The sequence below is a fragment of the Balaenoptera borealis genome (genome assembly GCF_965194805.1).
Source record: "Balaenoptera borealis genome assembly, chromosome: 8".
Lineage (NCBI taxonomy): Eukaryota > Metazoa > Chordata > Mammalia > Artiodactyla > Balaenopteridae > Balaenoptera > Balaenoptera borealis.
The window spans coordinates 114,854,559-114,866,829 of record NC_138865.1 but is presented as its reverse complement, the minus strand read 5'-3'; the positions used below and the strand labels follow the sequence as shown (position 1 = coordinate 114,866,829).

Here is a 12,271-nt window from a genome sequence, read left to right as displayed (position 1 = left end):
CTGGGTGTGCTCATTTCCGAAGAGAGGATGGATGAGTCCTTGCTTCCTGTGTTGACCAGGAGGACTGGTCGGGGTGGGGGTTACTCATGGAGCCCTGGGCAGACCCCGCCTGGTTCCCTGGAATCTCCTGCTGTCACTGCCCGAAAGTGTGTTCCCCGCCTCCCGCACCCCCTTATTCACTCCACTCCAGCTACACAGACCCAAGCCCATTCAAGCCTCAGGGCCTTTGCTTATGCCGTTCCCTCTGTCTGGAAGGCCCTTTCCCTGATGCCTTATCTGGCCTGCTCCCTTCCACGCATCCTGAAGGTTTCGCATTAAGGCCACCTCCTCAGAGAAGCCTTCCCTGATTCCAGACTGGGTCAGACCCCCCCATACGCTCCCTGCTCTGCACCATTCGCCAGTTGTGGTTGATCGTGGGTCATTTTTGTTCAACGTTCTTCTTTCCCACCATTGGTGCCTGTGACACCACGTCTCCTGTTCCCAGCACCCAGTAGAGCGCCCGGCATGGAGGACGTCCCCAACAGATATTTGTGGAATGAACGAATGATCCTGGGTTCGAGTGGTGACCTGCGGCTCGGGGCAGGTTGCTGCTCCCCTGGACCTCAGCTTTTCAGTCTCTTAAATGGAAATACATAATGTGCTCTCCACCCCCCGCCACACTCAGTGAGAGGAGGAGCAAGGGCGAGGGCGGGCACACTGGTAACCCCTGCCCCTACCCGGCTTCCAGGGGTGCCAGAGGAGCCGGACCAGAACCTCTCCAGCCCCGAGGAGGTGTTCCACTCCGGCCACTCCCGCAACTCCAGCTACGCCAGCCAGCAGTCCAAGATCTCTGGTGAGTGCCCGCCCGGCCCCTTGCCCCTGGCCTTCCACCTTCCCCGGCTCCCCGCTCCCGGTAATCAACGTCCCCGACCGCCCCCCAGGCTACAGCACCGAGCACTCGCGCTCCTCCAGCCTCTCGGACCTGACGCACCGCCGGAACACGTCCACCAGCAGCAGCGCCTCGGGCGGCCTCAGCATAGCTGTGGAGGGTCCCGAGGGCAGCGAGCGTGAGCACCGGCCCCCCGAGAAGCCGCCGCGGCCACCCCGGCCCCCACATCTGTCGGACCGCTCGTTTCGGTAAGTCTCACCATACGTGCTCCTGGAGAGCAGACCCCGCCGGTGGCTCCCTGAGCCTCTGCTTCTCTACCTGTAACGGGGACAAGGGGGCCCCCGCCGCAGCGGCGTGGGCGTGGCTATTCAACCAGCTGACGCTCACAGGCGCGGCGCCCCGGCCTGGCACGCATGCTCAGTGAGCGGTTGCTGCGTGCGGTTTAGTGTCCCCTCTGTCCCCGCCTGCTCCCTTGCTCTGCAGCCTCTCAGAGGCTGGTACTTAACCTCTCAGGGCCTCCGTGGCCTCCTCTGTAAAACCAGGTCGTAGCAGCATCCGCACGTAGGGTTTGATGTGAGGGTTAAATGAATACAGTCTGGACCAGCTCTCACGTGCACTTTGAGCCTCCTGAGCGCTGCGGGTGCTTGGTCCTGTCGTCGTCGTGCCTGTTGCTGCCCTGACTGTTGTGACTCTGCCCCGCCCCGCCCCAGGAGGAAGAAGGACTCCGTGGAGAGCCACCCGACGTGGGTGGATGACACGCGGATTGACGCTGACGACATCGTGGAGAAGATCATGCAGAGCCAGGACTTCACGGACGGCAGCAATACTGAGGGTGAGCTGCCCGCGCCGGCGGGCCAGGGACGATGCCCAGGGGCTCCCTGGTGGCGCCGCCCCGCTCAGCCCCCATCCTTCCCTGTGTCCCCACAGACAGCAACCTCCGGCTGTTCGTGAGCCGTGATGGCTCCACCACCCTGAGTGGCATCCAGCTGGCCAACAGGTAGGGCTGAAGGTTCTGGGTGGGTCACGAGTGTGGCTCTGGGGCATAGTGGTGAGAGCATATGGCTTCTGTAGACCACTGACCTAGCTTTGAATGCCAGCTCTTGTCAGTGTGACCTTGGACCAGTCACTTCTCTCTGAGCCTCAGTTTCCCCATCTGTCAAATGATGTGGACCACACCACCTTACCTGGAAACCTGGGACAAAGGCCCTGGGTTTGGTTTTGGGGGTTCTGAGGAACCTTGGTAAGTGCCTAGCACAAGGCTTGGCACATAGCAGGGGCTTAATACATCTTTATTTTGGATTCTACTTTTCTTTCCCTTCCTCCTGGATCTGGGAACTCCTAAAAAATGATGATGATGACTTGTTTATTTATTGAACAAATATTTATTGCACACCAGCTACACACCAGGTACTGAGCTATCCGTAGGTGCTGGGGATACGGCAGTGAGCAACACAGATTTCTGCTGCATGATGTTCAGAGACGAGGAGGTGGTAGGATCAAACTTGGACTTGAACTCTACAGTTTTATAGAGTGCCCTCTCATGATCATTCACTTACAGCATGCTTTCTGTGTGCCTGGCTCACTGAATGAATGAACGAATGAGTGAGTGGTGGAGCTTCCCACCTGCGGGGTTGTGCTGAAGCCTTTTCCCCTGGTTCTTGTGGGCCAGATGGGAAAGTGCCCATTTAACATCTCCGGCCGGAGCGAGAAGGGGGCTTGGCTGGGCCATGCAGGGCCTCCAGACCTCCCCTCTGGTGCTGCTCTGCTGACCCCTACTGGCTGAGGCTTGAAATTGCAACTGCCATCTTTCCATGGCCGCCTCAGCTGCCCCGGGTGGGGTGGGCAAGAAGAAAACAGAGGGCACTTCTTTGGGGCTTTGTGACATCCCTCTCTAGCCCCCTCTGAGGATGAGGAAACTGAGATGCAGGACGGGAAGAACCAATCTATTTGGCAGCAAGGTCATTGCAGAGCTGTATGCTGAGCCCTGAATGTCCACAATCCCAGGGGTGGCTCTGGCCTCCCTCAGTGGGGAGAAGAGCCAATCAAGCTCCCCAACCTTCTACTGCGCTTTTAGCAAGCCTCATAATCCCTCTGAGCCTCAGTTTCTTCACCTGTCAAGTGAGGCTAGCTGCAGACCCTCCCTGCCAGAGTTGTCGTGAGGATGGGCGCAGCACACCCCAGCGTGAGAGCTGCCAGTGCCCAGGAGGGCTTGGGGCATGGTCTGTGCCAGCTCTGCACTCCTACAGACTCCGATACTTAACATCTGTGTTGCCCTGGGCAAGTGATTCAACTTCTCTGAGCCTCAGTTTCTTTCTCTGCAAAATGGGGCCTGCTTGTGAAGTACTCCCAAGGGCCTGGCCCAAAGGACCTGGCCCAAAGGACCATCAGGGATGACAAGCTGACCTGTCTCTCCCCGCAGGGTCTCCTCTGGGGTCTATGAGCCAGTCGTGATTGAAAGCCATTGAGGAGCGGGCGTCCAGGCTGGAGAAGGGCCCTGCCTTCACAGGCGTCCAGACGCAAGTCATTCCACAAGGGACCTTCCCCTTCGGATCACCATCCGTGCCGCATTTCATCTGTGCCTGCTCCGTGCACTCCAGCCCCAAAGCATCATTCCATTGACCTCCCATCATTGCTGGGACGCTCATGGCCCGCCAGGGCCCCGGGCACCACTGTGAATATTCTCCTCTGAACCACTAGAGGGCAGGACACATGGGCCTGTGAAGCAGGTGGGCCAGACAAACATGGCGGGGACTGCCCCTATGGACACCCACCTGGCCCCTCAGCGAGGACATGCAGCAACTCCTGCACATGCAGGGATGCCTGTGGCTGAGGGGCCTCTTGTCCTGTGTCCCTGCTCACTCCAGGAGCACTGTTCCAGCCAGTGGCCCTGGCAGGGCCTTGCTCCATTGCTCCCTTGCCCTTGGGGGACCAGTCCACCCCTGGAATCCTGCCACCATGGCCCTCGGACTGCTCAGTGCTTCAGCCGTCCCTTCCCTGTGTCCCGGGGGACCTGCTGGCGGCCTCCTCCTGGGAACCAAGACCTCAAACCCCACCCACACTCCAGATTGAGACCCCACCTCCCCCCGCAACGAATGTTCTCCCGCTGCCCTGGCAGCCTGCACTTTGCACACGCTTGTCTCCAGCACAGCGCCCTGGCCCTCACCTGCCCGTGCTCTGAGCCCTTCCCAAGGATTCCTGGGCGCTGCCTGCTGTGCGGTCAGCAGCCCAGCCCTAGCAGCCCGGCTGGAACGTGGCACTGCCCCTCCCCCCTCCAGTTAGCTCCAGCTCAGTCCCGAGCCCCGTGCTGAGAAAGGTGTGAGCGTGGTCGGTGGTTCCCCTCTGCCCGGGACTGGGTCCTGAGCAGCTGGCTTCCAGTAGGAGGCCAGGGCAGGTGCCTCCCAAGCCCTTGGAGCTCTGTGGCCTGGCTGGGCTGGGCTGGGCAGGCAAAGCACCCTTTCTCTCCCCTCAGGGTCAGCTGGCCCAGGCCGGGGCCAGTGCTGGAGAGGCAGGTGGGCTGTGACTGGACTGGCCTGGAGCTGGCTTCCTGGCCAGAAAAGCCTCAGCCATCCTCTGAAAGCATCCCCTCTCTGGGCAAGGGTGAGGTGGGGTCCATTAATGGGGTTTTCCCAGCAGGGGGCAGTCTGGCCCTGCCCCCGCCCCCGCCCCTCCCTAAATCCTCTGCTCTCAGCACTTTCCCCGCCCTAGTCCTCGTTACTTGCTTGAAGGTGGGTTCTAACTGCCAGCCAGTCCCTGGACAGACCCCCCTGCCGCTCTTAAATTTCACTCATTTTGTATAAACCCAGCAGGCTGGTGTTTACTTAGCCCTATTCCTTTTTCCTTTTCTTTCCTCTTTTTTTCCTCTTTTTTCCTTCCTTCCTTCCTTTCTTTTTCTTTTCTTTTTTAGAGTTCACAGTTTGGTATTTTCTCCTCCCCCAGGCGAGGGGAGGTGGTTCTGTTCTCTCCCTACCCGCTGGCTGGGTCCCAGCAGGGCTGGGGATCTGGGTGGGGTGCAGATGGGGGTGTCTCCTCCCCAGGCTGGGAGGGGTCCTTGCCCTTCTGCCCCACTGGCAAGAATTGGAGTCTTGGTCTTGGAACCTCCTGGCGTTGGGACCAGAGCATTTCTAGGATTTTTGTTGTTGTTGTTTTTAATTACCTAACTTTTAGAAAATGAATGTTAGAAGGTGCCTGCTGAGGCAGGACGGAGCATTTGCTCTGGCTGGAGAAGGCTCTGGTCAGCTCTGCGGGTCCCTTCCTGCCCCACAGACACCTGGCACTTTAAAAGGGAGCTGGCCGCACTGTCTCCAGTTGAAGTGACCCTCCAGAAGATGGGGGAATGCTGTCCTTCCCTTCTGTGTCTTCATGACCTCAGCCCAGTGAGGAGATGCATTCAGGGTGTATTTGGGGTCTGATTCAAAGTTCTGGGGCTTTAGACATAAAATAGCTGGCTTTGGTGCTGTTGGGGAGAATTCCCCAAACCAGGAACCCTAGCCCCAACCTAGGCGAGGTCTGAACTTGACAGTCACCCAGAAGGAGACAGAGCCTGCCACACCCTCCCACGCTAGGCCCTGGGCCAGGGTAATTGGACTAACAGAATTCGGCCACAACCAAATTAATGCTGGCTGGAGCCAGAGGCCTGGAGTCCTGGCCTCATCCCCACGTGGGAGCTCCTTCTTCGGCCCTCTGGTCGCCTCAAGCTCAGTGAATTCCAATTAGGTGCCCACAGCTCTGGACTTAAAATCCTATATATAGAGAGAGAGATAGAAAGAGTATATTAGAGATATTTTTGGAAAGGAATTGGTCTATGCAATGCCAGTTTGGAATCTTCTTGAAAGATAGTTTAACGTTTTTACTAGGAGATTTAAAGAAAAGAAATAAAGGTCTACAATATTTTTAGTTTTTTTTTTGTTTTTTTTTTTCTGGTCACCCCACAAACTGACCACATGGCATGATCTGCCAGGACGGAGAATGTCCATGGCTTCCTCTCTTTAGGGAGGTGAGCAGGGAGATGGGGGGAGGGGAGGTCTTTTTTTTTTTTTAACACCCCTCCTTTCTAACAGAATGTTATAACACCGCCACCCCCTGATTCAGTGGGCTGTGTTTGTATCTCTGTCCCAGCTTCTATTGTAGAAAATAACATTGTAAAGGGAAATCAACCTAGTGTCAGTGTCTTGGTTTTGGGGGGAAAAAAAATTAAATGTTGCAGTTTTTGTTTGTTATGGCATGTTGGCTTTTGTTTGTTTTACTGAGTTGAAGTCGGGGTCACAGACGGCATCAGAAGGAAGCAGGATGTATAAGGTGACATGCTGGGGGTGGGGGAGATGTCGGTGCCCAGGGTTCTCAAAGTCCTGACTGTAGTTATCACAATTACCACCACTGTTATTACTCCAGATTTCTGGGGAGGAAACCGATGCCCAGAAGGGCAGTCTCTTGCCAGTCTCACACCTACTAGGTGGTAGCTCTGACCTCAGAGCCCAAGTTCTAACCTCCCCAGAGTCAGGTAGCCTCTAACAGGCATGCCTGAGGACAAACAACTGTGCCTCAGTTTTCTCAGCTGCAAATGGGGTTGTGAATCAAATGAGAAAGTGGGTATACAGGCCTTCCTAGGGAGCTAGACCCCGGGAGGTGCCGAGCGTTTCCCCAGCCTCTCTAAAGCCACAGGCCAGCACCGTCTCCAGGCCGGGACCACCCCTCACTCTCTGCCCCTGACTCAGAAGAGCTGACTTAGCCAAGCTCTGGGAAAGGCAAGTCACCCTGGGCCTTTAATGAGCTCAGAAGTGGCAGGAATCCTCAGGGCTTTGGACAAGACAGAAGGGACCAGACTACCAGGCCTTGTCCCTGCCACAGCACCACATTGTCCCCACCCTTTCTTAGTGCTGATGCCCACTCATGGCCCCTGTAAACCCTGGAGGCTGATTCTCAGTCCTTTCCTCTGTTCTGTGCACACCTGGGGAGGGAAAAGGTGGCTCCTGGCTGAGCTCAAATTCTCCTGAGACAGAGAGGGAAGGAATTGGGCTGTAGGCCAAAAAAAGGTTGCTCCTTTGGAACACAGTAATGCTTAGTGAAAAATCAGTATACAAAGTGGTAGGGGGAAAAAACGTCCCTCTCAGCTTTGTGATGGGCTTGGATGACCCAAGGAGACAGATGCTGCCAGCAGGAGCATGTCATGCCCAGTTCAGACCCGATCTCTGTGTGCCCCGGCCCCCCAAGTGAAGATAACACACCGAGAGCCTCCACACAACCACTCAGGAGGCCTGGAGTCTCCACATGCTGTCCTCTGTAGCATTCCAGAAGTCACCGAAATTTTAAAGGTGGTTGACTGATTCAAAGCTCTTACTTGTGCCCAGCCTCACTCTGGGCACTGGGGATACAGCAGTGACCACAGATGCTAATCTCAGGGAGCTCACAGTCACGTGGGCCAGATCAACAAGTAAATCAGCTAATTAAAACGCAGTGATAAGTGTCATCCTGGAGCCACACTTGGGGCTATGGAGCACAGAGGAGGGAACCCTGCCCAGCTGTGAAGGTCACTTCCCTGGGATGTGTGGCATCCCAGTGAGACCGGATGCGGGAGAAGCAGCCAGCCCCATGAGCTGTGAGGAGACAGTGTTCCGGACCTCGGAGCTGGAGGAGACATCGAAGATGATCTGGCCTCCAAGCCTAGGGAGGGGCCTGCACACCGGCCCAGTCCGAAGACCTGTCTGGGCTGCGGGACACCCAGGGCCCGAGAGGCAGACGGTGAAGGAAGGTAGGGTCACCCTAGCCTCATTCACGCAGTGAAGAGAGGACACCCGAAGGGTCGCCAGGGAAGCCTGGCATGGTAAGGGGGTGCCCTCTCACAGCCAGTCGACATCCTCCCCATCCCTGGGGGCCCCAGCCAACTCCTCCTCCCACCCCAGGCCGGTCGGTGAACTTTTTCTGCACCCTACCCTCAACAGACAAGTTAGGGCCTCGGGACCAGGAAGTAGTGCCCTCGGGTTCTGAAGTCGGCTACACCACTGACTCAGATTGTGATCTCCTGCAAGAGCGCGCCCCTCTCTGAGCCTCATTTTCTCCATCGGAAATATGGGACTTCCGACCACCCACCCCCATCCCGCTCTGGCTATGGGACTCTGGGACATCGAGAGAGGGGCTTTTGTTCTCGGGCGAGTTCGACAGGACTGAGACCACAAATGCCAGCCAGACTGAGTCCCTCCCCGCCCCTCTCTGTCCCATTCCCTAGAGATTCGGGAACGCGGCCCACAATGCCCTTGAGAAACTACATTTCCCGACATGCAAAGGGGAGGCGGTGCCTGCCTGTCTCGGGCGATGTGGTCCTGGACCGGCCTAAGGACTACGACTCCCGGCATGCCCCGCGGCCCAAGGCCAGAAGGGCCCGGATCCGGAAGCGGGTGAGGCTTGCTGCCCCAGTGCCCGCAGCGTTGGGGAGATGGTGAGCTTGGGGCCGAGTGCGGGAAACGGGGGCGTCTGGGGTGGGGTCCTGGGTCTGCTCAGGAGCTGGGGCTTGAGTACTTGGAGCCGGCATCGCTCTCCCGCCGGTCCGTCGTACGGGTGATAGGCCTTGGCCCGGCGCTCTCTCTACCGGCCTAAAATTGACCTAGTCCGCCTCGTCTGATACGTCTGCTGAGTGAATGGGCGTAACCAGGCTGCAACGCCCCCCTTCATTAGTGCACCTAAATGGAGCATCACTGCCTCAGTTGAGTTCTCCGTTTTCTGCAGGCCACGGGAACAGACCAGGTGGTGGGACTCGGCCTCGTCGCCGTTAGCCTGATCATCTTCACCTATTACACCGTCTGGGTGATTCTCTTGGTATGTGTGCTGCCCCGTCCTCTCTCACCTCCCATCCCTGGATCTTGAGGCCAACTCCTAACATCATTTAAGCAGCTGCAATGTGATGACAGGTGCTGTGCTAGGTGCTTTACCTGCATACCTCACGAAAGCTCCAGAACAGCACTATGAGGAAGATGCTAGCGGTGTCCCCCACTTTATACACGAGGAAGCGGAAGCTCAGGGGGAAGCCTCAGGCCCAAGGTGGAATCCTTAACCACTACACTGTAAAGTCCTGTCCTTGATTTGCGCTGCCTTTGATGGGAGTTCTAGTCGTTATCTCGTTATCCTGCGGGCCCCTGGGCATGACAGGTGCCAGTGGATTTTGTGAGAGTCTTTAAGATTTTTCTTTTCCCTGTGGGAAAAGTTCTTGGTTACTGCTTTAAAAGTGTAGTGTTTGGAAGGCAAAATCTTGCAGAACTTGGTATCCTTTGGAGAAAAATGTTAGTAAAGAAGACTTTGGAGCCCAGGTTGGGAATCATTCGAGGATTCCTCATGTACCCTTTGCCCCTGCTAAGCTGTGGGGGCCTTAGGGCAAGTCCTTTGTCTTCTGTCCCCTGCCAGGTCCCCAGCCCCAACTTAGGGCAGGCACCAGGCAAGTGCCCCGTACACAACTATTAGATAAATGAAGGAAGGGAACAAACCAAGGCACCCCAAATGCCATCATCTTAAAGAAAAGCAAATGCAGTCTCAGTGCTTTGATGGGGTCAGTCCCGGAGACGGAGGAGGTGGGATGTTTGGGCTTGGGGAGCTGAGCAGGGCGAGGAATGCTCACCAGAGCTCTGCCCTCGATGCCAGCCATTCATCGACAGTCAGCATGTCATCCACAAGTACTTCCTGCCCCAAGCCTATGCCGTTGCCATCCCACTAGCTGCCGGCCTCCTGCTGCTCCTGTTTGTGGGTAAGTTCCCCCAACCCTGGGCAGCGTGTCTGAGGGACCCCATGACCCTCTCCCAGCCCTGAACATGCTGCTACACTTTGTCACTGGCTGTACATCTCCGTGAGGCTCCTTGCCCCCAACTCATCCCCTGGGGTTTCCCTGTTCATCCTTCAGGGCTTTAAGTCAGTCTTCCCGATGCCCCAGGCTCACTGGACTCTAATGGGATGTCTCCCTTTTTCCTGCTCCGTCCACCACCACCATCACTCTGCTCACACCTCCATCACCTCTCACCCCCTTGTCACCCCGGTTCAAGATCCCTGCACCTCTCTGTCTCCCAGGGTCTAGTGTGTGGGCCTCTTAAGGGGCAAGGACTATTGCTTTATCATTGCTATGTACTCAGCCCCCGGCACAAGCTGTGGCACTGAGTTGGTGCTCAAGAAAGTGGTTTGGATGCATCACCAGTCAGGTGTCTGGATGATGGGATGGGTGGTTGATGGATGCTGAGTGGGTCAGTGGGGAGGTAGGAGGATAGGTGGTTGACGGGGTGAGTAGATGGATAGTTGGGTGGATCTTATTCCCTGTAGAATTGGAAGCACCAAACTCAGCAAACTGCCTGTGGTAGGCACCCGGCTGATGTTTTTTGAATGAATGGGTGGATGTGTGGCTTGATGAACAACTGGGGAGATGACCAGGTGGCCTGGAGTGTGGTTGGGTAGGTGCTTGGCCCCCTGTGTGGGTCGCTCTCCCATGCTGTGTCCTGCTCTGGCCTCCCAGCAGCCCTGAGCTTTCTTACCTGACCTTTCTGGTCTGTATATTCCAGGCGTGTTCATCACCTACGTGATGCTGAAGAATCAGAAGGTGACCAAAAAGGCTCAGTGAAGGCCCAGCAGGGATGAGGCTGCCGGCCCCTTCTCTGCTTCTTCTCCAGGGCAGACCAAGGGTGGGGGCCCAGAGGACCCATCCAGGCGCTGAGGGCCCCTCAAGCCTGCCTACCCTGCAGACACCCTCGTGGGATGGAGCTGCTCAGGACTCAGCCCTGACTGACCAGAGGCCCTGCTCACCCTTCCAGAAGCCAGGAGGGAGGGGTCCCTGGAAGTCTCCCTCTCACCCTCTTCAGGTTCAGGGCCTGGAAAATGCTGGTCCTCCCCACCTCACTTTTCAGGCTCCCTGTCGCTTTTTCCTCTGGCTTCTACACTCTTGCCTCAGTTTCCCTCATGTCACATGCTGTTGCTCGACTTGGCAGGTTCTGGGGCATCACGTGACCTCTCCCCCCATGTCCTGCTCCTCCACAAAGGCAGCTTTCCCAGGTCTGACATACCCCAGACCCCACAAGGACTTCTGGACCTGGAAAGCCTAGGGGGAGGCCTGACAGGCCCCAGAGCACATTAGGGTGGCCACATGGGGGGCCCCTGGATTGACCGCTTCTCATGGAGGCCCAGCCCCCCAGCCTCAGTGCTGGCCTGTTGGGGAGAGCTGAACAATAAACGTTGATGGTGTGTTTGTCTCAGTGCCATCCCTGACCAGGGGACTGGGCCGCCCAGGGGCTGGAGAGGGGCTGGGGGCTGGCCTCTGCGTTGGTCTCAGGCCAGGAGACCCTGGTTTGTGCGGTCGGTGCCTCCTGGACCATCTGTGTGCTGGACACAGGGTAAAGCAGGGACCGGGACCGGCACCGATACGTGTCTGGCCTGGCGCAGCTGATGGCTGGGGAGTCTGTGGAGGCACAGCGATCTGCCAGACGCCACATCAGCCTCTACCAGGTCTCCCCCGTGCCAGCCTAGCCAGCTGGCACTGGTATTTTAAGGACCCTCAGGCTAGTCCCCGAAAACCCAAGCCTGTCATCTGTCTCTTGTACCCAGCAGCCCAACTTAGCGTGGCTCTGAGCAGAGGGCTGTTATGAGCCAGAGCAGGGCTGGTTCCACTGTGTTCAGGTTAACTGGCACAGGCCCAGCCTTAGTCCCTGGCAATCCCGCCATGCCCCACTGGGCAGCCAGCTCTCCCATTCACAGTGTGGGCCTCCACCCCTCACACCTTGGACATTCATTCTTCCTCCAGTTAGCAAAGGTGTCCCCCTCATCAGAGAAGAGAGAGCAACTACAGGCACACCTGCCCTGTCCTTACCTGTTTCTCTCTCCATCTTCCAGTTCAGGCAGAGCTGCCCACCTGGACTCTGGGTCCTGTCTGCTCCTACTGCTATAGCAGGAGCCTCTGTCTGATGATCCCTCTCAAGGGAACAGCCTCTGCCTTTCAACAAGGTCCCCCAGTGTTAAATGAACATGTTACAAGCTCCGTTTAAGGGACCCTCCATCAACCCAGTAATTCCCTCCGGGTCTCTCCCGCGCTCTCCCCTCCACAGCCAAACTTCCCAAAAGGGTATCCACACCTGCTTCCTGCATTTGCTCACCCCTGCTGTGCTTGGCAGCATTCCAGGGGGGCTGCACTCAGACCACCTGTGACATCCAGTCTTTAAATCCAAAGCACATTTCCTTGACCCCTCTGCCACATTTGGCCAGTGACCTCCCCCCTGGGTACACCCTCAGACGCTGGATGACCCATTCTCCTACTTTATGCTCTCTCTGGCACTCATGCTCCTCTGCCACGAGAGGGTGGGTTCCTCGGGACTCATCACAGGCTGTTTCACCCCACGCTGTTCTGGGTGACCTCATGCTTACCCAGGCTCACCTCCAGCCCAGCTTTCTTCT

General features: G+C 57.1%; 2 protein-coding genes across 3 annotated transcripts in view; both read left to right on the top strand.

Annotated features, from left to right (window-relative positions):
* Nucleotides 1-6,089, top strand: part of EEIG1 (estrogen-induced osteoclastogenesis regulator 1) — a 35,916-nt gene extending 29,827 nt beyond the window's left edge. For both annotated transcript variants that reach the window (XM_082403523.1, XM_082403522.1), the window contains 5 exons: nucleotides 728-832; nucleotides 921-1,116; nucleotides 1,579-1,700; nucleotides 1,796-1,865; nucleotides 3,288-6,089. In XM_082403523.1, the coding sequence (XP_082259649.1) occupies nucleotides 728-832; nucleotides 921-1,116; nucleotides 1,579-1,700; nucleotides 1,796-1,865; nucleotides 3,288-3,333 (539 nt within the window). In that variant the 3' untranslated portion in view covers nucleotides 3,334-6,089. The remainder of the gene's footprint in view (nucleotides 1-727; nucleotides 833-920; nucleotides 1,117-1,578; nucleotides 1,701-1,795; nucleotides 1,866-3,287) is intronic.
* Nucleotides 6,090-8,194: 2,105 nt separating this feature from the next.
* DPM2 (dolichyl-phosphate mannosyltransferase subunit 2, regulatory) lies at nucleotides 8,195-11,072 on the top strand. Its single transcript, XM_082403533.1, has 4 exons — nucleotides 8,195-8,297; nucleotides 8,585-8,674; nucleotides 9,491-9,593; nucleotides 10,393-11,072. Exons 1-4 carry the CDS (start codon nucleotides 8,295-8,297, stop codon nucleotides 10,449-10,451), a joined length of 255 nt encoding a protein of 84 aa, XP_082259659.1. The 5' UTR covers nucleotides 8,195-8,294; the 3' UTR covers nucleotides 10,452-11,072.
* Nucleotides 11,073-12,271: the final 1,199 nt, after the last annotated feature.

Excerpts from the sequence above, each read along its gene's own strand:
- DPM2 (XM_082403533.1), top strand. Across the intron at positions 8,675-9,490 it reads CCGTCTGGGTGATTCTCTTG|CCATTCATCGACAGTCAGCA; the intron begins GTATGTGTGCTG and ends CCTCGATGCCAG. Across the intron at positions 9,594-10,392 it reads CCTGCTGCTCCTGTTTGTGG|GCGTGTTCATCACCTACGTG; the intron begins GTAAGTTCCCCC and ends TGTATATTCCAG.